Source organism: Lethenteron reissneri, chromosome 19 (genome assembly GCF_015708825.2).
Source record: "Lethenteron reissneri isolate LAM-NWPU_2019-01 chromosome 19, ASM1570882v1, whole genome shotgun sequence".
NCBI classification, from domain to species: Eukaryota; Metazoa; Chordata; class Hyperoartia; order Petromyzontiformes; family Petromyzontidae; genus Lethenteron; species Lethenteron reissneri.
This window is the reverse complement of record NC_083797.1, coordinates 2,782,967-2,810,485: the sequence shown is the minus strand read 5'-3', so window position 1 is coordinate 2,810,485 and position 27,519 is coordinate 2,782,967. Positions and strand designations below refer to the sequence as shown.

Genomic DNA, 27,519 nt, shown 5'->3' with positions numbered 1-27,519 from the left:
GAAGTGGCTTATCATGTGGAAATGTATAGCAGCCAAATACTTTAAACGTGTGTTTCAAAATGTAGAGGGGAAAACCGGCGGACCCGGAGAAAAATCCACGCGACCACGGGGAGAGAGGCACGCAAACTCAAAATATACAGCAGCAGGCGTCAGGGTCAGAATCGAACCCACGATCTCCTTCATACTTGGCGAGGAAGTAAACATCTCGGCCCAGTGGCGCCCATATGTATCTGTATTTGTTTTTCATTTTTTTCATTTATTTTGTATAGCCCTGTGAGCCATTTGGCTCTTGAATCGGGTGCAACCGCAAAAAAAACAAAAAACAAAAACATGAACAAAAAAACATCTTAAAGTGACTATGTTGCATTTATTTCGCACCGTACGTAGCCATAGGCAATCGAACAATAAACTAATCACAAAAACATTTATTTTTTTAAAAAGCCAACCACTGCCTTCGGGGAGCGCACAATATCAGCGGCAGCGCGTTTCCACATTCGGTGTCTCGTCAACGCCAAGTCGGTCAGACCTTTTTGCCTGCGAACCCAACAGCGGGGTTTGTTTAGCTGCGTGCGATAGAGAGCAGCAGAGACGAGGAGAGGTTGGTGGTGGTGGTGTGGTTGGAGGCGAGTGAGAGAGAGAGAGAGGGAGCGTGCCTCGCCCTCCCCTTCCCATTCCCGCGGGGATTTCCTGAGCCGCCTTCCGAGAGCTGAGAGGGAGTTCCGATGACGTCATGCCCGCGCTGCATCTGCTCGGATGGAAATCCCGGGCACGGGAATGCAGTTCGGACAGCCTGGCGGCGAGAAGCCGTCTCAGCGTCATCTGTATCGTCACCACCACCACCAACACCAAACTACTACAGCAGCAGCAGCAGCAGGAGGAGGATCACCATCATCTCCAGCATCATCATTCGAATCATCATCATCTCCAGCGTGGTCGTCATCATCTGCCAAACCATCATCGGCATCATCATATGCTTTTCGCTTCGTCGAATGCGCACAGCACAATGCAACAAGCTTTGAAGGAACAAGCACGTTCTCATTTTTGTCACTCCGCAATCGAGACATGTCACTGCTGCAGCCACAGCAGCAGCAGCAGCAGCATCTTCCTTATCATCATCGTCATCAGCAGCGCCGTTAGAATAACAGTAACCATTGCAATCATTACCATTACTGCCGCGTTATCACCGTTATCTTTGGACGGGCGAACCCAAACAATGGGTGGCTGTCTTCTGCCTGTAACGCGCGTCCACCCGATTGCGATGTAATGGATAACGGAGAATAAAAAAATCTATATATCTCAGCGGTACGTGTGAAATAAAAACAGAAAAGCGCGCACGGTAATATCATTGCTATTATTGCTATCACGATGATGATGATGATGTGAGCGGTGGGCAAATATGAAGGCACAATTAATGCGGCGGCGGCAGCGGCAGCAGCAGCTCTCGCAAGGAGGGAGGAGAAGGAGCGGAGCTGCGTGCGCATAGATGCGAGCCAGCGCAGATCACAGCGGCAGCAGCAGCAGCAGCGATGCCCCGGACCAAACAGCGAAATCCGAAGCCTCTGAGCTGTGAGTAGCTACAACGCAGCGCGCACCGCAACAACACAAACACCACCACCACCATCATCATCATCCCTGCCTACCTGCTTGCTTGTACGATGCCTTACCTGCCTGTCTATTTGCCCCTATGCCAGCCCGTCTCGCTGTGTGTGACGCCAGTCTTTGCTTGATGTGTGTCTGTCTTGTGAGAGAGAGAGAGACTGTATTGATGGCTTTGTGACAGCACACACTCGATAATTTATTAGCGTGTGCCTGTCCCATGTACATCCCCTGATTCGTGTGTGCCTTTTTCTGTGTGCATTACATCCCTTGTGATTTAATTGCTGTGTGTATGCCTCTGTGTGTGTGTGTGGCAACCCATACACCATCATATGTGCTGCCTGTCCACGTGGATCACAGATGTAGTGTATTTGCTGGATGGTAATACAATGCCGTGTTGTTACATGTCCATGGCATGTAATTGTTGTAAGGTATAACAGATTGGTGTGTGCCCCGCCTCTGCCCTTGTGTGTGACTGCCTGGATGTCTGCCGATGTGTTATGAAGCGTGCCCTGCCGTATGCTGTATATTGCAATGTTGTTAATATGGGTATTTATTGGCGTGTGCCGCCTACCCGTTTACGTTTAATACTCTGCTGTATGTATTGATGTACGGTAGAGATTGCCGTAGATGTGCTGTTGATATGTGTGCGTAATACACGTTTGCTGTATAGTGTTAACTGCTGTGTATGTGCCATTGGTTTGTGTTTTACACAGTACAGTATATATTTCTGTATTTAATATACGCTGTATATTTTTTGGACGGTATATATTTATGCGTACCTACCTGTGTGTTAGATGTCGTCTAGGTAGCTGTATGGTATATATTATTGTATATGTGCTATTTCTTTTATCCAGTGTACGGTGCATTGATAAATAGCACATATTGCTGTGTGGGTACTGTTGGTGTGTGTGTGAAATTACATGGCAGTATAGCTTCTCTTACTGCTGTTTTTTTTATATGTGTCAGTACAATGTAGCCGCTCTTGCTGCTGTGTTTTTGAAATATTTGGCAGTATAGCTGCTACTTGCTGTTGTGTTTTTGAAATATTTGGCAGTATAGCTGCTACTGCTGCGTGTGTGATATGGGCAAGCTCTGCTGCTACTGCTTCTGCCGCTGTTGGCTCAGCTCGACACCACGGGGCTTGTATCACGATGCACGCACCGCCAGTGAGAGAGAGAGAGAGAGAATGCGTGGACCAGCCCAGAGCCGCGGCTGGTTTTGCGCATGTGCGACTCGTTGGGCTCGAGTTCAATCTCCCAATGCCCCGTGTGGTTTTCACCGTCACGGCGTCACGAAGGGCCTTCTTTTGTTGCTGCTGCTGCTGCTGCTGTCATTGCAGTCGTCTTGAGTGTGAACTGGATGTTTACAATAGCGAGCTCTTCATTGGTTGGTTGATTTATCTTTATGTAAGATGTATGCACGTGCCTCTGTGTTTGTCGCAAGGAAAGCAGCGCAGTAGCTAGGAATGGCGTTTTCTCTACACATACACATATATGCGCACTGCAATTGATGCTACTGCTACCAATAATACACTGCTTCCGTGCAATGTTTGTGGAGGGCGGTGGGTGTGGGTGGGTGCAGTGGTGAAGTCAGCCCAGCCCAGCGCGCAGTACGTACTGCGATATTCATTCGCAAGCAGGTGATGTCATGTTTCCGAGCCGTTCGTGTGCACGTCAAATGTAGCTGTCACAAGGAACAGAGTCTATAGCAACCGGGCTCCATCAACCCAAACTGCCAGACGTGGTGAGGTATGGCCAAATAGCACCCCCCCCCCCATCACCATACAACCCGTACGGCTTCGGGAGGGCCTTCATCCAGCAGTGGATTGACAAAAAAAAGGGGCTGCAACATATACACACTGACCAGGACCCCTCCCTCCGGATCGTAATGGGAATGCGCTGAAGGTAAGGGTGTGTGTGTGCGTGCGCGTGTGTGTGCATGCGTCGTTGTCCATCCGTGCAACGGTGTTGTGTGTCATCTTTGTGCTGTGCACGTCGAGACGAGGGAGAGAGACTGGCGGTGATTGTGATGCGAACCTCTAAGCCCCCCCCCCCCCCCCCGCGTGTGAATATGTGTGCAGCGTGCACGGTAGCAGCAAGTTTCCATTAAGAGATCTAATGTCGGTGGTCGTGTGCGTTTGCTCCGAGCACGTGTGCATTGTGTTCAGGTTGGTTGGCCGGGCAGTGAACGGGTACGTAGTCGGGGTGGGGGTGTCTGAACGAGATCATTTAACGCGCATTAATTATCATGCCCCTTATCTTGCGTGAGAATTCCGCAAGTTGGTAAGATTGTCACTTAATTGCTCCGTATTAACTTTGTTTTCAACGTTGCCCTGCTTGAATACGCCTTTAGGGATACAGTATATTGGCTGCTGGTTTTTGCGGCTGTGATTTTATGTCACGTAAATGGCATGTTCGGTTATTAATTGATAATAACCGCGTTCTTTGTCAATCCCCTGCTGGATGAAAGCCTCCCCACGGCGTGTCGTGCCATCGGGGTTGTTTGACCATACTTCACCATGCTGGTCAGTGCGGGTGTTGGTGACAGGACCGGTTCAGATATCACTCACAACTGATGTTCGCCCGAGCGGGGAGTCGAACCCGGGTCAGCGGCGCAGCGCGCTCACCGCAGAGCCACCGTTCACTCCGCTCATCGTGTTTATTGAATTCCACGCAATCCATGAATTGTTGCACAGCTGTTTACTGCCATGCACGGCAATTATATCGCGTCGCGTTTAACGCCTCCATCGGGAATTTCAATTCGGTATTTAGTAGTTGCACGGAAAAAATTACGTTTAGCCGGTTACCCAGCTCGATTGTTCGGGACATCCGTGGTGCATCAGCACAAGAACAAAAACAACATCGGTGTTGTGCCAGCCTCTGTCGCCCACGCATAAGAGAGGCACTTCATGTCCACGGGCATCTCACTTGGCTTAAATAAATGGCTTAAATAAATCAACGGATCGATTGTTCTCATGCGGTTTAACATTTGGGCTTTCACGACCAATATTATCCATAAGAGGCGGCGGGGGGAGGGGGGGTGTTAGAACGCGATCTAACAAAAAACACCTATTATGTTTTCATGTGATTAGGAGTCTGCGCATTACGAAGGGCTGGCCACTCTGCTCGTGTATGAGACCCATCGCACGCAGGTACACTGTGTACCTGCTTTCGTGGCACACGCGTGCACACTCGGACGTGTCACCAATGCATCATCATATATAAGGTTCAATTTGAGCCGTCCGGGTTTGAGCTTCTGAAAATAAATTATCTCCCGGGGTTGTGGAGAATCCCGCAAAAAATACTCAATGAGAAATTAAACCGCCCTGATCATGCCTGCGTGTGCGTGCGTGCGTGTGTGTGCCGAACTTGATGCTGGCTACTTACCCACTCCGTTATGTGTCGTGCCTTGCCTTAATGAGTACTCGCAAACACCGCTTGCCCCAACAATCTGTGTCTTTGTGTGTGTGTGTGCGTGCGGGCCAGGCTGTATGTCCGTGCGAATCGGAGTTTTCTGTAAACGTGCAACACGTGCGGCAAATGTTGCCGCTGTGGTTTAATAACAATTAAGTTAATTAACATAATCAGCCCAGGAACCCGGCACGACCACGAATTCCCACGATGCCCAATCACGGCGTCGCCAAATTTAACGAAAGCACTCAAAAGTAATCGGAATCGTGAATAGAAACCTCGGCTATCCACGCCGCAATACATTGCAACGTCGTTACATTGCTGGTGTGGTAGAGTTATTGTGTTACCTCTATGCATTGTACAAAATATTAGCCCGTGAGAAATTGTGAAAAATTGCAAATGTCCTATATAGCGCTTGTTATACGCGCGCACGAATGCTGCCCTGATCAGTCGTGAGAATGACAATGTTTAACTTAAAGATCTCTGTTCTATCTCATAGCCAACACGTGCAAAATATTAATATGGCATTCCGTCACAACGCAGTTGCTAACTGTGATAAAAAAAGAAGAGGCGGCTACTATCACCGGGTAATTGTTTTCAATCGGACAACAGAGGGCGCTTTTCCGCTGACTGAATGCAGGCCGATCAATTTACAGCTACCACACTTCAATAATAGGGATACATTCCAGCACAGTATTAGGGGGAAGGGAAAACATTGAATTTGAAATCCTTTACATGTCTCTTACATCTTAAAAAAATACCTTTATTAAATAGTCTCAACACTCTCCCGGTACACTTTGTCCAACATAGCTGCTCTATTAATAACACAAATTTTTAAAAATAATAATGTACAAGGGCCGTACATTCATTTAAATTCAGCGGTGTTATCTATAAATGGATCACCGCCGGTACAGCTCGCAATTAACGCGCGCCTCTACCACGTAGGTGCTACCAATTCGCCAGGTAATGAGAGGGGGGGGGGATTATTAAGAATGCATTAATTTGTTATTAATGTGATTTATTTATCCAGCAAAATATTCGTGGAGTCTCAAGATATGTTTTGTTTGTCAAAAGGGTCCTGCTACATTTGGATGCGTGGTTCATCCCATGAATGAGTGTAAGACCGTGTGGTTGTGAAACTGGAATACCCAGAGAAGATATAACCTCGCCCCCTCCCACCCCAATATGAGAGGAAAATGTTCAAATATCCGTACAAATGCATTCAAGAATCCGTCGCTCTTCTACCATCTACTAGGCACCTGGCTGCACAAGCCAACAATAACGAGCAGGCATATTCGTTCCCAGGAAGTCTCCCATACAAGTACTACGCAGGCTTAACCCGGCTTAGCTTGTGAGATTTGGCGAAATGGGTATATTCAGGGTGGGTTACTTTAATCATTCGGTCCTGTGCTTGAATGCTGTGATGCAGTTATGTTGGACAGTACATCAATGCGCTTGTGGTCCCTATATTGTGAGCTGCAGTAGTTGCTGTTGTCACAATATTTCGCATTGTTAACAAAGTAGCAGCATTAACATTTAACGCAATTAGGTTAACTCATTTACATAAAGATGAACACTTGGCTCCGAGGCCCAGATGGAAAATTAATTATGTATCTTCGCCTTCTCCAATAATGGAAATATATATATATTTTTAATTATTATTCAACCAGGATCGACAACTTCATGTAATATTCAATATTAAACAATTTCACATTCGGTGATTGCCTACACTGCAATGGACTGCAGTAGCGGGCGGTTATTTGCCGTATTTTCTTTACAAGGTGTGCACCCCTTACCGCGCAATATTACTTATTAAATATGAAATTTACTTAGCCTGTGCCCCATTTTTCAGGGCATTAATAAAACACAGTGGCCGCTGGTGGATTTACAGGACTTGTGTGTTGATTTGACCATAAAGTGTTTCTGATCTTTAATACTCTCTAATTTGCACTACATTGCACATTTTGACAGCAAGGAATTTCAAGACCCATATCAAGATGATGGATCGTATATTAGGTGCCAGGGTTCTTGCTGCCTTACTCGAGTAGCCTCAACTAATGGAATTGCTATTCGTTCGTTATGTGCTTGTGTTGCTCGCCAGCGTGTTTGCCCTTCCTCCAGAAAGTCAGAGACAGTCTTTGCGGATATATAAAATAATTAATAAGCACTTTATTTAAGGTGCATTCCTGTTATTGCCTGCTCATGCCACTGCCTGCCGAGACGCCTCCACGAGAGATAGCTCTCGAGGGCCCTTCTACAGTGTATTTTTGGCCTACTCTTCCTTGCTGGCGAGTTGTCTTGGAAGAATATTTTAAAATAATAATAGTAATATGAATGGAGTGGTGGTTCAGTGGTTAGCGCACTGCATTATCACCCCGGTGACCTCAGTTGTATTCCTGGCCAGGACGAACATCGGTGGCAGGTAATAACTTACGTGGCCATGCATCCCCTCTTTACCAACCCACGTGAACCAATATGATGAAGAACGTGGAGCGGGGGGGGTGGAGTCCAGAACTAGTTCAGATATCACTCACCACTGCACTCGCCACTGCTCAGGGATGCTTGTTCACTCAATAGTTTGGCTCGAGATGAAAAAAAAGTGAAATTTCATGTTAATACCCTCTCTGTGCTTGCAGGCTATTTTTTATTATAGGTCAGTTCCGTTCATAATTAATTTATCTTAGCTTTACCCAGGGGCGTCCACCGCATGCGTCGGTGGGGTTGAAATCAAAATGTGCTGTGACGACCAAAGAGGCTGATCGATGTTGATATTATTTTAGAGCGAATTGGGGGTGCGTGCGCATGCGATTTTGGGACAGCACCAACACCACCATCTCTGATTAAACAAGTGCTGTTCAATTTCTGTCTGATCTGTGCTCTGAAGATGCCCTGTAGAGAAGGTCACAACCATCACTGCTGATATCAGGTGGATCAATTATTTAGCCCATACTCCCTCCTATGGGATAAGCGACGAGACTCTCTCCTAGCTAGCCGGGAATGTGTGGTCGTTCCAGCTTTGCAGTGGTCGTTCTGTAAGCATCCTGATATACCAGCAGTAGTAGCATAATAACAATGATTGAATTTCCCCTGGAAAGTCTTACTGTGTCATAACATTCCTATTCAGGAGAGTTCCTGCATTGCGATGTTTGGAAATTTCCATTTATGTTTCTCTGGCATGTGGTCGGAAACAGTACCTGGAGAAATGTAATGCGTGTGACCGGATATCACTCAAAGCAATCGAGCAGTGGATTTAATCCAATGTCTTGCTGTCCTGCCGTCTTGACACGTTGCAGCCCAATGACGATCATTTCTGCTGTAATGTCACATAATAATAATGATACTATACATCCCTTTATCAATCCACTGATAGATGAAGGCCTCCCCATGTCGTGTCAGTTATAAGCAGTTTTTTTACAATACTTTATCGTGCTGATCAGTGTGGGTTGGTAATAGCCTCTACATTTCCTTATACCATATTTCGACTATTGTAGTGTCTCGATTAGTATTATCATAATACATCTTGGACTCTGCCTTACTAAATACCTTCACACGGATTTGTGAGTCTTCTGCATCTTCCGTTATCTGTTGAATTCTAGAGCGGCATTACAAGCAGCAGCAGCAGCAGCGATAATGGGCATCACAAGGGTTACATGAGATAGTGAGCTTGGGAAATGCAGTTAAATTGTGAAGAGAATACATTAATATTAATTCATCTGTAATGTAACGTAGCCCTGTGCAACCACCAGGATCGCCATACTTTTCCACGTCTATGTATATGGAAGGCATCACAAATCTGTATGTCCGCCTGATGATGCTAGTTGTAATTACTGGAGAAACGTCATACTCAGATTGTAAATGTTGTGGATTTGCTCTCGAACACACCGGTGTGCTGTACTAGCAACGAATTGGCACGTTCTGTTTACGTGACAAACCTTACTAATTGGCTGTGTCGGGTGGTGGCGGGTTTAACGACACATTTATATTTACGCGATCTAACCCAAACAAAACCTGTATTATGGCAGAAATAACATGTTGCACGGCCAACGATGGACACAGGTGTGGGTTTTAAATGGTTAAATGGCTGTATCTGGATTCCACTACTGGCTGCCACAAGGCATTACAGCACAGAGATCTTGCAACTGCTTACTGCAAATGCCTCCATTTTGCCACAGTGAAGGAATTCTGTGTGCAGAATAAAAGGTAAGCCAGGTCCTAGTGCGCGCGTGTGTGTGTGTGTGTTTAACTTCAGGTTAATTAAATAATTTTCAGGTGGTCAGCGATTCCTGTGGTTTTAATTCGGCCTCCTGTCTTGGAGAATGGACTAAGCTTCTCTGCACTTAGGCGGTGATGTCATGTAAACAGTTGCGTGTTTGGTTGGGGGGTGGGGCTTGCACGTGGCATTGTCACGAAACACGCCGGGCCTTTTAAAAAATATTTATAAGTGAAAACATCGTCGTGGACAGACCACAAACCCACACAGCATAAAAAAATAATTATTGGAATGCTTAAAATCACCCGCTGGTAAGTTTCTCGCAACGTCACAATTGACCGCAGGCTGTTATTCACGGGGAGATTTCGCGGGCGTGCCTTTGATCAAATCAGCCACACACGCGCACGTGTGCTTAAACGTATTCGCTCGCTTGCTTATTTCGATGTCTTCGGCTAATCACCTGTGTGCACACGTGGGGCGGCCCCTGCTTGTCGGTGGAGAGAGAGCGGATCACGTTACTGTGTGTGTCCGTCTTCTTGGTTCTTTCGGTAAAGTCACGTAGAATGGAAATAATAAAAATAAAACATAATAAAATAATTCTCAGCGACGTTTCGGCCACAACGTAAGCAGCCGTTCTCAGGTGAAGAACAGGGACAGACCTGTTCTTCACCTGAGGACGGCTGCTTGGGACAGACCTGTTCTTCACCTGAGGACGGCTGCTTGCGTTGTGGCCGAAACGTCGTGAGAATTATTTAATTCTGTTTTATTTTTATTATTTTATTATTTCCATTCTACGTGACTTTACCGAAAGAACCAAGAAGATGTGTGTGTCCGGTGGTGATGCTGGTGACCCGAAGCATGCATTAGCTTCGGGCGCAGTCATCTGTCTGCAATTATGATATGACGGACAACCATGTAACTTAATTATATCGTAGTTGTGGGTAATAATTAAGATGATAGAATAATTACAATTATTCGTAATGTTGTTACAGTGTTCAAATGTAGAGGGTTTCTTTTTTTGGTGTTTACCGTATAACATTCGGAGTTCGTGCACCCATATTTTTCCATGGATCTGGGGGACACATTGAGATAATTTGTATAAACATAGGAAGCCTTTTGTGTTGTTGTGTTTATTTTGTTGTTGTCCTTCCTCGACAACCTCTGATTAGCACGGTTAGCTACGTACGGTGCGACAGAAGTTCAACATTCATCCATACAAATGTTGGCTTAGTTCTTCTCGGTTCTTTCGGTAAAGTCACGTAGAAGGGAAATAATAAAATAAATAAAAATAAAACATAATAAAATACAATTCTCACGACGTTTCGGCCACAACGCAAGCAGCCGTCCTCAGGTGAAGAACAGAATTGTATTTTATTATTTTTATTTTATTATTTCCCTTCTACGTGACTTTACCGAAAGAACCAAGAAGATGAATCCCTGCAGTCACGAAAGCTTTAAATCGAAATTTATTGGCTTAGTTTTTCTTTGACTACCTCTAGACTGGTTGTATCGGAGTGGAGGGTGAGCAGTGTGCATGTGACTGTGTGGGGGGGGGGGGGGAACAGACGACTGTGGCGATGGGGGCGGACGGTAGAATATGTATAGGGCAAGAGAAATCGGTCTTTATTGACCTAGCACTGGGACAAGATGCAAATAATTTTTAATAATGAAATGACACATTGCCAACTCTCTGCAGCCTGTCCTGGGAGGCCAAAGGAATTGAAATACCGCCGGCAATGAATTCACGTCCCGCCTAGCTCTAGAATTTCATACATCCCAAAAATGAAAACATTTTGTGACAATATATATTCATGGAAACTGTCTCAATGTTGCATCTTTGTGTGTGTTTTTTAGATATAATTTTAGCTCATACTGAATTTGTGTGTTATAAATTTAACCTAAATCGCATTATCATACCTATAAATACACGCACTTATGTTTTTCAAAACTACTGTCTTAACACGACAATGCTCTAGAATTCCATTTATAAAAAAAATAACTAAATGATTTGACTATAGTTAGGTTAAAAAGCACGGTTTCAATTGGAAATCTTTCTGCTTATAGACATAATTTCAGCTCATACTTAATTGACCTGATACTGAATTTGTTTCAGAAAATAAACCTACATCACGCTATGGTTTACTCGCATTGCTGTTGAGCATATTATTTTGAGCATATTACATATTACACATGTAATATGATTTAGAGCATATTGCATATTACATGCTTTTGAGAATATTACATATGCTCAAAAAGCAAACACCTGCTTTCCGCAAAGCGTGTGGACAAACGTGTTTCGATGCACGTGTAGTAAGTAGTACGTGAGCACTCGGCACGGACTTTACACTGTGGATCTGTTTTGAATAATAGAGTAGGGTACACGGTGTTCCACGGGAACGCTGCCTGAGTCTCGGCGTCCCCTAAACCCGGGAGGCATTGACAGATGCGTTAGCGCTGAGACGGAGACCTGGGGAGGGGGGGGGGTCGGTGTGGGTGAGGGTGAATATGCATGCTGCCGAGATTTCTCGACGAGGCGTCTTCACCCTCCGTCCAATGCCTCAGCGGGGAGCCCCATTTTCACAAAGTGAGACGCCACGTTCTGGCGTGGAGGCTTGCGGTCGGTGAATCGCTTATTTTTGTATCCCCCCCCCCTACCACCAACCCCCCGTTTTTTCACAGCATGGTTGCCTCTCTGCTCAGCGTTCGCGGACGGACCAGCAGAGCGAGTTCATTAACGCGTACTGCTGTACTTGAAAGTACACGGCCTTCGTCTGTGTGTCTGTCAGCTCCGAGGACACTTTGTGAAAGTACACCGTGCCCTCTATTCGTGTTTATGGGGAGAAGCTCTATGGAGAGGCGGGATAATTCTCTGAGATGGAATACAAGCGGATGGACCGCTTGGAGAATTGCTGTGCAGTGAGCCATTGCAGACAAGACAGGGGATTTACAAATTTAGTGCCGGATTTGGGTGTCTGGGTGAAATTGTATTCGCGCTGGACAGACTTTTGCTTGTGACTGCCTTTGCAGGGAGTACTGGTTAAGACAGGGCAGTGATACTGGAGCAATCACAATGACCTGACGTGGAGTTTCTGTTGATCGACGTGTGGGGGCCCCGTATGAGTTGAATCGGGGGACGGACACAAAAAAGAGACATCACATTGAGACAATACATCGTCGCTCAACGGCACGATGGCCTAGAAACGACACTGGGGACAGAACGGCAGCCAGGGGACAGAATGCGTCCGAGAGGACGACCATCGTGGAGAAGGAGCGACACGATGAGTTGGTGGGCAGGGGTGAGACGAATGGTACAGCACCCACTGCACCACGGACGATGGTGATGGCATGGGGAGACCTTCGCCCATCGGTGGATAGACAACGGTGAAACGTGACGATGATGAAGTAATGGTTGTTTATTTTGGGGAAACAGCACAGCAAGCATTCTTAACAAACTGGTTTAGTGCACGTGTTTTAGGTTGTTGTTGTTGTTGTTGCATAGCACCTATTAACACACTTCACAAGAGCTGTGATCCTGGGACATTTTCTACTTGCAAAAGCAGCCACGATTAATCCGGCCGTCGGGCTTTTCGGTGGTGTCACCCTGTACGCGGAAACTTCTTTCGCACCGTACGTATCCAACCGCCGCGAATCGTGAATCGGACCCCGCAGGCTTCCTCCAGGTCCTGTGTGCGCCGTTGTGGCCGTCGTGCCCACGGGCCGTGCCCACGGGCCGTGCCCACGGGCCGTGCCCACGGGCCGTGCCCACGGGCCGTGCCCACGGGCCGTGCCCACGGGCCGTGCCCACGGGCCGTGCCCACGGGCCGTGCCAGACACTCATCACTTGAAGCGGAGGGTGGGCGTCGACGAGACACTTTTTTTTTTGCACGGGATTCGCACGAGCGTCGCGGAGGCGGCCGTTGTACGGCAAGGTGCATGGATGGGTGGCAGCACCGCTGGACCACGTGGGGTGGCAGCACCGCTGGGCCACGTGGGGTGGGTGGCAATGGCACGGGGAGGTGTTCATTCGTCGAGCAGTGCGGGTTTGACAGTGGCCGCTTTGGACGCCAAGTTAACCTGGGGAAGTGATCGTTCAAGGGAGGAGTGGCATTTGGGGACTCAATGGGGATACCACCACACAGAGATGTTTTTTTTTCTGTTCGCATAACCTATGATGCTGTTACTTAAACCTAATACACAGCTGTCGGGAATTATAGTTGGAATATTTGAGTAGGCATGCGACTAGCAAAAGGTACACTGGATGCGGTGTGCTGGGGGTGTAACAATGTCTCTGGGTCACCGATCCCTTCAGAAGACGGGTGAAATTAAGGCGTGCGCACACACGTAACAGTCAACGCAAAACGCAGTGCGAACACGGGAAATGTGCCCACGTCGCACGCCTCTTGGAACTGGTGGCGAGGTGCCACCATCACCACCAGCCCCTCCGCTCCCCCCACCGTCATCTCGCGCTGGAGGATTCTCCCCTGAGCTCGGGCACTGACACATTTCACGCTCCGCCGCACTGCGCCGTGAAGTCGCAGAGTGGCAGCACCTCGAGAATTATTATTATTATAATTATTATTGTCTAGGTGCAGTCCCCACCGTGGATTTTTTGTTGTTGTTGCTGCGTGGGGTGGTTGGGGGTGAGGCTCGTGGTGGCTGGGGGTGAGGCTCGTGGTGGCTGGGGGTGAGGCTCGGTGTGGCTGGGTGGTCACGCCTCACAGTGGCTGGGTGCTCACTCCTCACAGTGGCTGGGTGCTCACTCCTCGTGGTGGCTGGGTGCTCACTCTTCGTGGTGGCTGGGTGCTCACTCCTCGTGGTGGCTGGGTGCTCACTTCTCGTGGTGGCTGGGTGCTCACTTCTCGTGGTGGCTGGGTGCTCACTTCTCGTGGTGGCTGGGTGCTCACTCTTCGTGGTGGCTGGGTGCTCACTCCTCGTTGACTCTCCCTGATTGGTCGAGAGTGCAAGCAGAGTGGCGGTCGCGTGGCGAGTTGTGACGGCATTTGAATTTGTCGGACCACGGAGGGCACGTGAATTCATTTTGCGTGCGGTCACGATGTCTTGTCGGGGACTCCGGGGGTGGGGGTGGCGGGGGGGGACACACACGTGTACACGTGGGGCGAGCCTACGCTCGCTCCCACCAGGTGACGTGATCCTTGATCAGCGGTGGACACGCGTGTGACAGACGCCAGTAGTGGGTGCCACGAGTGTTCGGACAACCGGGACATTGACAGTTGCTCCGCGTGCACGCTCGGTCGCTACGCCTCCGGTGGGTCGTGCGCTCACTGTGAAATGCAGCTGTCCTTGGACACTGCATTGTGGTAAATCCAAATTGTAAAATATTGTTTGTAATAATGGGATACACAGTTAGAGTATAGCTGTTAAAATGACTTTGTGGGATATACTATCTGAAATTTTTTGGTGCCTAAAGTTTTATTTTAAATGTTTTACTTGTAGACATTATCTAAACATTCTCGTGAAATGTATTCTATAAAAAAAAACGGATGTATATTTTTACAGCATTTCGATATATTGTGCATCTGGTCCTGCAACCATTTTATTTCATAAAAAAAATGCGAGAGAACCTCCAGTAAGATGTATCAAGACTCATCCACGCTCGTATGCGTTGTTTTTTTGTTAAACTCGGCGATGTATTTCACCGAACTTCTCAAATATAAAAATACGACACGGCACTCTCGTGCTGGCAAATTTACGCCAACGCGATGTTTCTCTCGCGTTCACAATGTTTCTCTTAACGTCTACAGTAAACCATCGCCACCTCGGCGAGAGAATGCCTTGAGTGGTGGGCTGCCGAGTGTGCCGGATTTGTGGTTAATGTTCCCTTTTGTTTTTTTTTTTAAGGGGAGTGTGGGTGGCAGCAGAGTGGGCGTTGTGGCTGTGACGGAGCTCAGCAGGAGTGGGATTCCAAGCAGAGCCGGCATCATATGACCGATTACGAAGTTTTTTTTTGCAAATCGCATATGCCCCCACATGTACAGAGACGTGAATGAAGCAACAGATTGTCGGCCCTGCGCCCTCAACCTCACCGCAGTGACGGCGCACTCGTGAGGGTTGATTGTGGCTGGGGATTTTTTCAGATTCGGTCGTTTCAAATGGCGGTGATATTCCGAGAGGGGGGATGGCATCGCTGTTGTATTATAAATCAGCGTGGGGTAGGATGTGCGTTTGAAAAGAGAGGCCCGGAAAAATAGTGTACCTGTTTGTTATTGATTGAACGTTTATAGAAAGCATCATTGCCTGGGCTAAAGGTAAGAACATTTCTGTTATTATCAAAAGTGTAGTGTGATGTAAGAGTCGGACAGAATAAGACATTAATTGGAAAAAATGGTTCATTGGAAGTCGGTGCAATATATGTGGTTTGCTTTCACAATAAAACGTTGTAACGGAACCAAAAATCAGATTATGAGCCCTCCAATAGATCAACGGGAACGACGTGATAATTCAGGGAGTGTGAATTTGTGTAGATTGGGTCGTATCTTCGGAATTCCAAGCGGGAGAATTATTGTGGTCAACCCGGTGAATCAAAGGGAGAAACAGCAACGTGGATGACAGCATTGTGGGTAGATCTCGTTAAGATTGATTTGAGGGAATCTAGGCGTTATCTTAACCTTGAGACCCGTTACAGGACAATCCTTCAATAACAAACCAGCTGATGCTGATTACCGATTGCCAGCTGATAATTATAACTGACGATTGACCAATTGATATTGTTTCTGGGTGTATTGAATTCTCAACAAATATATTTGAGAAACAGGATTTTATGTTCGTGGAAAGCCAAATCCCGCATTTACATTGGATGATTTGTGAAAGTCCTACTGCGTATATTTTTTGCGGTTTGTATCTGCATAGTTCTTTGATGTCTTTTCGGGTTTTACCATTTTTTGTTTGTCATCAATGTCCAACATTTTTCTCTTCGTGTGCTCGGAGCTTCCTCCACCGGAGCTAAACATTCACTCCACGTGTGGGGTGTCTCTTCTTCTACATGGCATGACTATTCAGTGAGAATCATCATGGGACCTCCTTTGCCAGTACCAAAATATACTAATAAGCTTTTTTCCCTTTTTTCTGGCAACAAAACTGACACCTTTTTTTGCATTTGACTGCAAGTATTGTGGTTAATGTAAGCATGATTCCTTGCAAAAGGTGTCAGTTTTGTTGCCAGAAGAAAGGGGAAAAAACCTTATTAGTATATTCAGTGAGAACTTAAGCCTTTGCTGCTTTGACTCATCATCAATCACGTGCGTGTATCGGAGCACAACTACCGACGTTGTGATGTAGCGTGTGGCTGGCGTGAGCCCCCGGTGCAAAAAATGAAACGGGTTTCCCCGCTGTTTAATTTCCTTCCCCCCCCGCCGCCCACGCCGATGACAGCTTCAGAAGGAACCGAATGTTGAGTGTCCGAAACGTCGAACGCCGTGCCGAACAACACGCCGGTAGCAAGCAGAGAACCCGCGAGCGAGTCGTTGTGAGCAGCGGTAGGCAACCTTGGGTCCCTATATTCTTATTCTTAGGTTTTTTCGGTAAAGTCACGTAGGTAAAAAGAATTAAAATTAAAATTAATAAAAGTAAAATAAAAATAAAATAAAAATCACGACGTTTCGGAGGCAACACAAACTTCCGTCTTCAGGTGGAACCGTCACAGCACGATTGCTTACTTGATACAGCAAGTGTGCTGTGACGGTTCCACCTGAAGACGGAAGCTTGTGTTGCCTCCGAAACGTCGTGATTTTTATTTTATTTTTATTTTAGTTTTATTAATTTTAATTTTTTTACTTACGTGACTTTACCGAAAAAAACCTAAGAATATGAATCCTTGCAGTCACGAAAGTTTCAAATCTAGAACCTTGGGTCCCGTCCACAGCTCCCACCGTGCATCGTGGTCCCCTGGCAGAACGAGGGTCGGCGTTCGTACCCACGGTGCCGCCGAGAGCCCACGGGGATCAACAGCAGGAGGCAGATAATGAGCCGACTAGATAAGTGGGCGGATTTAGGCGTAATCTGCCGCTTTAAAACTTCCACGATGAGGTCATTTAAGGACAACGCACCTCTTATTTAACGCCTGTTGGTGGCCATTTTGAATTGTTTAGTTCTTAGGTTTAAAAAAGAAAAATGTAAATTGGCACAATGATGATGATGATTATTATTTGAGTTTTATTTTTTTTATGAAAGCCGGACACATTGATGTGCGTTATCCAGCATATATTTAATTATGAAAGACACAAAGCCAGCCTTAGTCACGCAGCTCGGTGGCATAAAACATTAATAAAAAAAATAAAGCCAATATAATGTTTCCAATTATCTCCACCCCCCCAAAAAAAGCACCGAGAAAAATGTTGGTGGTGATTCATGGTGTATTTTTGGATCGCAAAGAAAAAAACCCCCCACACATTTGCCAATAACCGCAGGCTGTCACGGCAGGCTATGAACAGCAGCCTCATTTAGAATGGACCGTCTCAGGCCGCAAGTGAATGCCTCACTCTATGCGCGCTTATTACAGCGGCCTCTGTTTTTAACGCGACCAAGATGTGATTTGAAAAGCAGCGCGGCGTTTCATCGTCAGCAGCGAGGAAGCTCATAATTGTTATAGAGAGGAAAGGTCGGGTAAAATATCGCATGGCCCCCGGTGTATATCAGACACATAGGACCCACGTAGTACTTTATTTATTCTATTCGCCATAGGAGCCACAGAATATTTTTTTTCTTGTTCAAAAATAAGCCCTTGAACATCTATAAATAGCCCGGAAGGTATAGAAAAATATTCGTGAATTTTATCTTTTTCTATTTTACAGCCCTTGTACATCTGCTACTGGATGATGGCCTCCCCCACACTATGTCAGCAGGCACGGGGGTTCATGGCCAGACCTGCTCACCGTGCGTGCTGCGTCAGTGTGCGGTGAAACCGGAAACCCAAGTTCAATTCATGGCCATCGTTAATGTATGTCACTGATGAGCGACATCTCAACCGGTGCTGGGCATCCCCTTCACCAACCCACACTGATGAGCGACATCTGCACCGGTGCTGGGCACCAACCCACACTGATGAGCATCACCAAACAGTGGATTGTAGATTATCACGACTATTATTACACGGTATATACAGACTAATACATTACAGTAAGGGGCCGTCCATAAATGACGTCACGCGATTTTGGACGATTTTTGACCCCCCCCCCCTTCGTCACACGGCGTCACAAAAAGTCAGACCCCCCCCTTAAATATGACGTCACAAAGCTCTGCCCCCCCCCCCCCCCAATTTTTTATAACATGCTTCAAATCGCTTTAAACTATGGTCATTGTAGTGCTTATTTAATGTGGCGCTGCACTCTGATGTTGTAGGATAAAACATTTATTTAAAAGTATATTTAATTAAGTAGAACGCGTTGTCTATATTTATTTAAAGTTGCACATTTTGATGTAACGTCACATTTCTCAAACCCCCCCCCCCCTCGTCATACATCGTCACAAATATCTGACCCACCCCCCCTAGGTGCGTGACGTCATTCATGGACGGCCCCTAATGTAGTGTTAAATAAGGCTGTAAAAATCACGTTACCTTGGCGATTTTACAATCCTATTCAGCAATCCATTTCCTCTTTTAAACATCATGTATGTTGAACTTCTTTCTGACCGCACATAGCCAACCGTGCCAATCGGATGTGATGGTAAATGTAGCGGCTTCTAGTGGCTGCAGGGGTCATGTAACCCCATTACATACAACATGCACTATTCGATAGGCACCGATCCTCAAAGCAAGCAATTTAGTGTTTGCATCGTTTGGCTCCTGCGAAAACTTATCAGGACCATTTTGAAAAAGAGTCTTGTTACTCTGTGAGTCTCTCCTCGTTGAACAAGCGTTATAGCAATTTGAATAACTTGTGTTGGTATTATTATACGACGCAAGGGTGCATATCTGTGTACCACAGCTTCGTTGAGACTGGGCGCACTGTGGGCTGAGTGCAAGATTGTCCGGGTGTCGGCTTCAGGTTGGGCCGGACCAATCTAACGCACTCGCACGGAGAACAATCGCTCTATTAGCCGCATTGATAACACCCGAGGTGGACACTCGGAGTGACTCACTGTGTGTACCACACACACACACCGTGGGCAAATCGCCGCGTGGAGCAATCTGCGCTCCATTTTCATAGTCGAATGAAAGATTCAGAGACACCGTGCGTGCGTGCGTGCGACGGATGGCCGCTGTAAATAGAAAGTAAATAACCGTGACTCTTGACAAGCTTGGAAGGCTGTGTATGCCCTTTCCTCCTCACCTAACCGAGGGATTTGAGAGGTGTTCATCCAGCAGTCGATTGATCGATCATAAAATACTGCCCGTGTCGTAGCGGCCGTCCAAGTTTGTTGCGTTTAAATTGTCGCTTTCGTTTTTTTATTTTAACACGCACATGCGCAGGCCCTTGTTTTTGTCAACCCACTGCTGGATGAGGAACTCCCCACGCCGTGCGAGTTATGCGGATGATTGGACCATACTTCGCCGTCCTGATCAGTGCGGGTTGCTGAAGCATAGACGCAGACGTAGACCAGTAAAGATCAGCAGTGGATGTTGCTGCAGTTTAACAAATAGGTTCTCGCCACCAATAGTATCCATAGCAGAGGTTTTTTGGATCAGATCGGGTTTACTCTCCAACACACCGGTGTGCTGCACTGTTAACGGATTGGCCACGTTCTGTTTCCGTGACAAACCTTACTAATTGGCTGTGTCGGGTGGTGGCGGGTTTAACGACACATTTATATATTTACACGCTCTAACCCTCCCCCCAAAACACACCTGTATCATGGATTTTGCTGCACCCGTTCTCTATCCACACAGCAGCCTATAGCACCTGTTATGCATGGAGGTTGCCCATCCACGCGTTGTCCAGAATGAGTCCGGCTGGAATTCTGAGATCTGAGCAGATGGGGGTACATTCTGGTTGATTTGGTAATTGTAGATTGGATTTATATTCTACACTGACCATTAAACATACAGACTCTCCCTGAACAACCGATGGGTTATCGCTTTTAAATTATTAATCGTTATCTTCGTATGCATGTTATTTGGTGTTGTGGAGATAAAAAAAAAACAATGTTTCTACTGTCGCACATTTCAAGTTTATTTGTTGTGTGCTGGATCGTTTAGCCAAACAGCGGGGTGTCAAGGCTGGATATTAAGAAAACAGTCGTCACCCTCTTAATTACCATCCTGGCGGTTTTAATTATGGAAAGAGCCGTAATGGTTAACCATGACAGAAACCCCTCAAAGAAGGATAATTTAATTTAAGAATAATAAAGTACTGTACTGTTACTCGCGAATTAACAGTTCAGCGCTGTATTATTTCGAATGGGTGCGTATCACAGAACAGTGCGTAAAGACACGTGGAGCGATGCATTCTGGGAATTACAATGAAAGACTGAAATAGGGACACGTGGATTATGGAACGCACACAGGGCAATGACACCGTTTTATCTGATATGTATGTACAGTTTGTTGAACTCCTTTCGCACCGTACGTAGCCAACCGCGCTAATCGAAGGTGCGGGGGAAGGACAACAGACTAAGCACAAAAAAGCAGTTCTAAATAAATGAGTTTTCAATCTAGATGATTTAAAAGTGCATAGCTCCTGTGGCTTCCTAATATCGGAAGCAAGAGCGTTCCAGACGGCCGCAGAAGAGCACCTGAAAGCGTGCGATGCGGTGACCGTCTTTGTTCGATGGTCAGCGAAAAAGCGACTGCTGCGAAGCCGTCCGGAGTTGACGCGATGGTTTATGCTCCTTTACGGGATCCACAACAATGTGTTGTGGTTTACTCGTTAGGTAAAGTAAGTGTGCTTGGGCAGGACACGTGGCTATAAGTGATGCTGACCCCAATGGTCAATTATAAAAGACAACACGGGGAGATGGAGCCACGAAATCAGCTCATGCGCAGGTGCTAGTTGTATCGTCACGTTGCAGGACCTTGAGAAATGGAACCGGCTTTGGGAGGCGTTCATCCAGCAGTGGATCGACAGTGGCCGATGATGAAGACGGTGACTAGTTATTCACAACACGTGGTCACAGTCGTCGGGAGCGAATAGCAGACACTGGCTTTGAAAGGAAAACGACATTTGCGTCATTCCGAGATCCGCTGCGACGTTGGTACCGAATATATTTGTTAATTTGAAATCTTGATCGCTCGAAAGGTGAAAGCAAAAGCGTTGTAAGGGCCACTCGGGGTGGCAGCGGTTACATTGGCCTACAGCGCGGTCGGCTGCTGTGCATTTCTCTCCCCCCCCCCCCCCCCGGGGTCTCTAACTTTGACATTTTAAACGGGGAACCCAGCCACGCTGATTGCCCCACGGTCTTTGTATTTCGGTTGTTTCGTCGTTCGCGGTATCTATGGATACGCACCCTCCTCCCCCATCCATCCGGCCCACTCCGACTTTATGTATTGGTCAGTATTGGAGGAATGAATGCTGCTGCTTCTGCTGCTGCTGCGGTGTCGTGGTTATCACACTGCGCTTGGCGATCCAGAGGAGGCCAGTTCGATTTCCAGGCACGGCAGATGAAACGACGGTGCAAGTTTCTTCCACGTTCTCCCCCCCCCCCCCACCCTCCCCCAGACTCTGCCCACCCATCAGTGTAAATGGGTGCCACCAAAGTTAGTCAATAGGCAATTCAGGGTTCTCTGCCACTGGAGCTTGTTCTAGTTGAGGCCCTTTCACCAGCAATGCCATGAGCGAGGATTCCAGGGCAGCGCCTTTGCTCCCTCTCTTGCTCCGCTCGTGTTCTCTGGATGCGCGCGTTCTCCCAAAAAGGGATTTCTTGGACTTGACTGTGCAAGGAATTTGCCCTTTGGCTGTGACTTTCCAGTCGCATGCGCTCCGTTCCTCCACGTGGTGTTTACGTAATCTGCATTCTTTCACACAGCCGCCTCAGTCTCAGTGTTGACTTCGTGGGGGGGGCGGGAGAGGACGGGCTGTGGGATGGGGGGTCTGGAGCTACCGGGCACCCCCTAGAGATGACAGAATGATGTCGTAATTGTTTTTCACTTGTTATTGGTGCTTAGAATGGGTTCACTAATGTACCATCAGAGTCCGATATGAACTCGTTTTTTCTTTGTCTATTGAAGAGCGGTTACCCTGTGCGCAAATCGATTCCCACTGTCGGAAAGCGGAATTTCCGCCACTTTCTCGGAGGAGATGAGCATTTAAAGAAAAAAAAATATTTTATTATTTTTCATGAGAAGCCCGATACAGAGCACGAGCCGCAACGTAGGGGAGGGGGTACATAAATTCCCGCGGACATAATTCCCAAACGCTGCGCTCCAGAACTTCGAGGAGGGAGCAGATTGGTCTCATTGCCCCAGTGAGTGAAGTTAAATGACCGCGTCGTGTATAAATGTTGGCCTTCAGCCGTTTGCTTCATTGGAGAGCCCATTTGTGGTCTGTGCGACGATAATAGCAACGTTCCGCCGCAGGTAAAGTTTGCGAACTGGTTCAAAAGTTAAATTTCGATTTAAAGCTTTCGTGACTGCAGGGATTCATCTTCTTGGTTCTTTCGGTAAAGTCACGTAGAAGGAAAATAATAAAATAATAAAAATACAACATAATAAAATAATTCTCACGACGTTTCGGCCACAACGCAAACAACCGTCTTCAGGTGGAGAACAGGTTTGTCGAGAAGGCAGAGTCTGAATGGCACGCCCCAGGCTTGGAGCGACTATTTATGCTAAATTACTCTTGATATGCAAATTATTTTGTCAAGACGCTCTTCGCCCCTCCATCCCAGCATAAATAGTCGCTCCAAGCCTGCGGCGTGCCATTCAGACTCTGCCTTCTCGACAGACCTGTTCTCCACCTGAGGACGGCTGCTTGCGTTGCGGCCGAAACGTCGTGAGAATTATTTAATTGTTTTATTTGTATTATTTTATTATTTTCCTTCTACGTGACTTTACCGAAAGAACCAAGAAGATGGTTCAGAGTTGAGCTGTCGTATTACATTGGAGGAGGTAAAAACCACTTCCTTGTATTTACGTGTGTATTGTTGAGCATCTTTCGTAACGTGCGCGCGGCCGTCATGTTTCGCGGACGTCGCGACAATTGGCGCAGATGCCACCGGGTGGAACTCCGTGGCTTTGTCTGCGCACGTCCGCAGTCAATCCTGCTCGCCGAGGTGAATGGGGAGAGCTTTGTAAGTGGGCGCTCTCGAGGGCGCCTCTGCAGACACCCGCCAAATAGAGCCCCAAATTGAGTAACTCTGACGATGGAATGATGTGGAAAGTTGCGGCCCCAGTCTCCACCCTCGGCCATTCGGTGGTGAATGAAAGGTCGCCGCCTGTCTGATTGGCTGACATTTGGAGCAGGTTATCCCATGGCCGGTGCCTTCAATTGGCGAACATTGTTAAATTGTGCGGGCTGAGCAAATGTGAATAACATTGGACATTCATGAGCACTCGAACGTGAGCAAAGATGCTTTGAAATTATAGGCTGAAACCCGAGTAAATGCATTAGAATTTTTTTTATCTGCATCTGGCAAAGCAATACAGTATATTTATGAGTGCGTATATGCACTCATAAATAATTGTAAAAATGTACTACTTAAATGTTCCACTTACGCGTAAATGATTTTACAATGCAACAAGCTATCATTAAATGTGGGGCCCGCATTTTCATCACTCCAGATGGTGACACTCCTGCATTCGAATGATTTGCCGCTCATGGAGGGGAGGCCCAGCTTTCGCTGCAGGGAGTGACCCGAACGGCAGTGGGGTTTGACCCACAGGCACAGCCCTCAATCGCCACATGATCGCTGCCTCTGCTGCCCCAATTGCTCCTGTAAATTTTGCCCGGCAGAGCGTCGTCCGTTAATAGCCATGGGCCACCCAGCCTCTGCTACCAAGGGGTCCTATACAACACCGCTCCCACTCAAATCCACGCACACCCCACCACCCCACCACCCCACCACCCCGTGTCTGCTCGTGTAGTCACGGTGGGACTGCCGTGGTGACGGAGCTCGGCACTTGGATCTGAGACAAATCTGTCGAGGGTAGCACATAGTTCCATTGTACGTAGTTGGGTGAAAATTATTATTCGGAATGCACGTGTGAGAAACACAACATGAAGCTTGTGCCTGGGGAATTCTCAGCCTTTTGGGGCATCAGGTGTTATACGACTTTCGTTTTTTGTGCCTTTTTATGCTTTTGAAATAGTATTTAACCCTCGTGTAGAAGTTGCAGCGAGTGCTGGCACAATAGTTAGCGTTACGACTATGCTCTGAAACCAGCCACCTCAGTTCGATTTCCGGTCACAGCTAACTTTATCTGCCCCTTTCACCAATCATCACTGACTGCTAGCGTGGTGAGGTATGGTCGAACCAATTCCCAAAATCCACAGAAAGGCTCCATTTCTATAATTTGATTTGAAGCTTTCGTGACTGCAGGAATTACTCTTTGGTTCTTTCGGTAAAGTCACGTAGAAATAAAATAAATTAAATAATATAATACGACGTTTCGATTGCAACACAAGCAACCGTCATCAAATACAACTAAATTTGACAGACAAAACACAGACACGGAGACACACAGACAGACACAAGCAGAGAGAGACAACACAGAGACACAGAGAGAGAGATACTGCTTGTGTGTCTATCTGTGTGTTTCCGTGTCTGCGTTCTATCTCTCTCTCAAATTAATTTCTACCTGATGACGACTGCTTTGTGTTGCAATCATAACTTCGTATTCATTTATTTTATTTATTTTATTTCTACGTGACTTCACCGAAAGAAAAGAGAGAGCTCCCAGCCGGAGTAAACGTAAATATATTCATAATTTGTTTTATCTATATATATTTGAGTATAATTCTGGCCAAGCCTAATGTTTGTTCTTTCGTCGGCAGACCGGCGTTTGTCTGGCATTGTTTTTGAGCTGCACAAAAAATAAATCAACAGAGGCATTGCTCAGCGAGTGCCAGATTCGTACCGCCCCCCCCCCCCCCCCCCCCCGATGCGCGGCAGCCGCATCTTCCTGATCGGGCGTCAAGAGTCGTGCCGACGAATACTTCCCGATAAGAAATATCCTTGCTGTAGCACTTAAATAATATCTGTGCATCTCAGGGTGTATGTGTGCGCGAGTTGCTGGTGCGGTCGTGCAGCGGTTAGCGCCACGCTGCGCTACGAAATCCGGCGAACCGAATTCGATTTCCGCTCACGGCCAACACCAGTGACGATTATCTAAACCGGTCCTGGGCCTCCCCGAGGTCGACTTAGCCTCAGATGAGTCCCTGGTGCGGTGTGTAAACATCGTCACTTAGAAGAAAAATGCGGCCAGGCGTGGTGCTGACCACCCACCCCCTCATGTGCCCTGCCGGACCTCATAGGTAAGTGCTCGCTCAAAGCACTTGTCCCAAACGTCTGTTAAGGCTATATGGGGGACATTTGCCTTTGGTGCGGTGTCTAAACATCGCCACAAGGAAGACAAAGGCGTCTGAGTGTGGTGCTGGTCACCCACCCTCTCGTGTACCGTGCCGGTGTTCAAAGGTGTTCGCTAACAGCACTTGCACCAAAAATCCTGTTAAGGCTATATGGGAGATCTTTGTCTTTTGTATTGCAGGGAGCTGTCACATTGCTTATGTAACCTGCTTATGTTCGCTTCCCATTGATGTTGTAACATATGGTAGTGTGTGTTTGAAATAAAAAATAAAGTGTTGTGCACTATTTATGTTCATCCAATGTCCTCTTCATATGTTAGTCATTTTCTTAATTACACCACAGTTGTGAAGATGAAATGATTGCATAAATGAATGCTAATTGATATGCTGTATTATAAGAATGGGAAATGTACTACGTATCATGGGTTACAATTTTTTTTTTTATCTTACATCCAACATGTATTTTACATGTTTCAGATATAAAACATTAATTTTACCTGCGCAAGATTGTGTGTGGTGCCCGGTTGTGATGTGTGGGTGTCACACCGTCCATGCTGTCGCTGCAGGAATTGTACGGGGGGTCCTAACGCGCCTTGGCATGCTTGTGCTCACGTGTGCATCGCGATCATTTGTGAAGTGATTTTTTTTTCTGCCAGCTTGTTTCCTTTTAACGACGCAACTCGCCATTAAATCGCAGTGCGACACGCGCGACACGGATAACGACAGAGGTAGTGAGGCTTGTTGTGTGTGAGTGTGTTTTTTTTTTAAAGCGGCGCATTTTTATTTAAAAAAACGGAAGCTTGTGCTTTGTTACAAGAACGTAAGTATACACACAAAAAGCAACGATGTCACAAGTGGTATCAAATGTGCAGCTGAGGGTGATTGTAAATGAGGAAGACCCGATTGAATTTTAGATGCCAATGTTGGGCCAAGTTCACTTGGTCTCTTGCAACGCGAGCAGCTGCATTTATAGAAATTCAGACGGGAAATTGCATCGATGAATGCGATTAAACATTGCCCCAAAATGACCATGAACCACCTTAAATTTGTAAAAACCCCAACATTGTGGATTAAACATATTAACGCCCCCCTCCCCCACTCAAATATAAAATTTCCACATGTAATACAAACAGATGGCAAGTAAATGATTTTTAATTAAATTACATAAATTAAATAATATTAATTAAATCACATTAATTACCACGTTAGATTGTAATCGCATTTAGCTTGTTGTGCTTTTACAGGGGGTACTTTTCACTTGTGGAGCATTATTTGGAGAGTAATTGGGGTGGCACAGCCTGAATGCAACTCAAGGTGGGGCAGTGTCCGGTTCCAGTGTACATCACAATTAGCACGATTCGTGAACAGAGGACGCTCGTTGGGCAAGGACCCAACCCTTGATTGAGCTCCTTGAGCCACATACAGACACGAGAAAGGATTGCAGGGAAGAGTGAAACGTCTGCGCCACGTGATCACAAGTTGGAGGGCATCGGCCGCTGGTCCCAAAGCCCGCCCTGGCAAATCGCGCTGGCTTGTGGGTGTTGCTCTCACGTGACGTTCAGTGTGGTGTCTCTGTGTCTGTGTGCGTCTTCGTCGTGGGGGAGTGGTGGTGCAGCGGTTAGCGCATTGCGCTACGAACCTGTAGACCCCGAGTTCGATACCCGCTCACGGACAATGCCAGTGACGATTATCTGAACCGGTCCTGGGCCTCCCCTAGGTCGACTCGGCCTCAAATGAGTACCTGGTGCGGTGTGTAGTAAGCATCGCCACTGTGGAGACAAAGGCGGCCGGACGTGGTGCTGGCCACCCACCCCCTCGTGTGCCACAGTGCCGGCCTTCATAGGTGCTCGCTAACAGCCCTTGCCCCCAACAGTTCGTGAAGGCT

At 46.9% G+C, this 27,519-nt stretch overlaps 1 protein-coding gene across 1 annotated transcript in view; it reads left to right on the top strand.

Moving 5' to 3' along the window:
* Positions 1-512: 512 nt before the first annotated feature.
* The window catches only part of LOC133344165 (transcription factor HIVEP3-like), an 86,273-nt gene continuing 59,266 nt past the window's right edge, over positions 513-27,519 (top strand). Inside the window, 1 exon segment of the mRNA XM_061554170.1 lies at positions 513-1,566. Coding sequence (XP_061410154.1) covers positions 1,527-1,566 — 40 coding nt within the window. The 5' untranslated portion in view covers positions 513-1,526.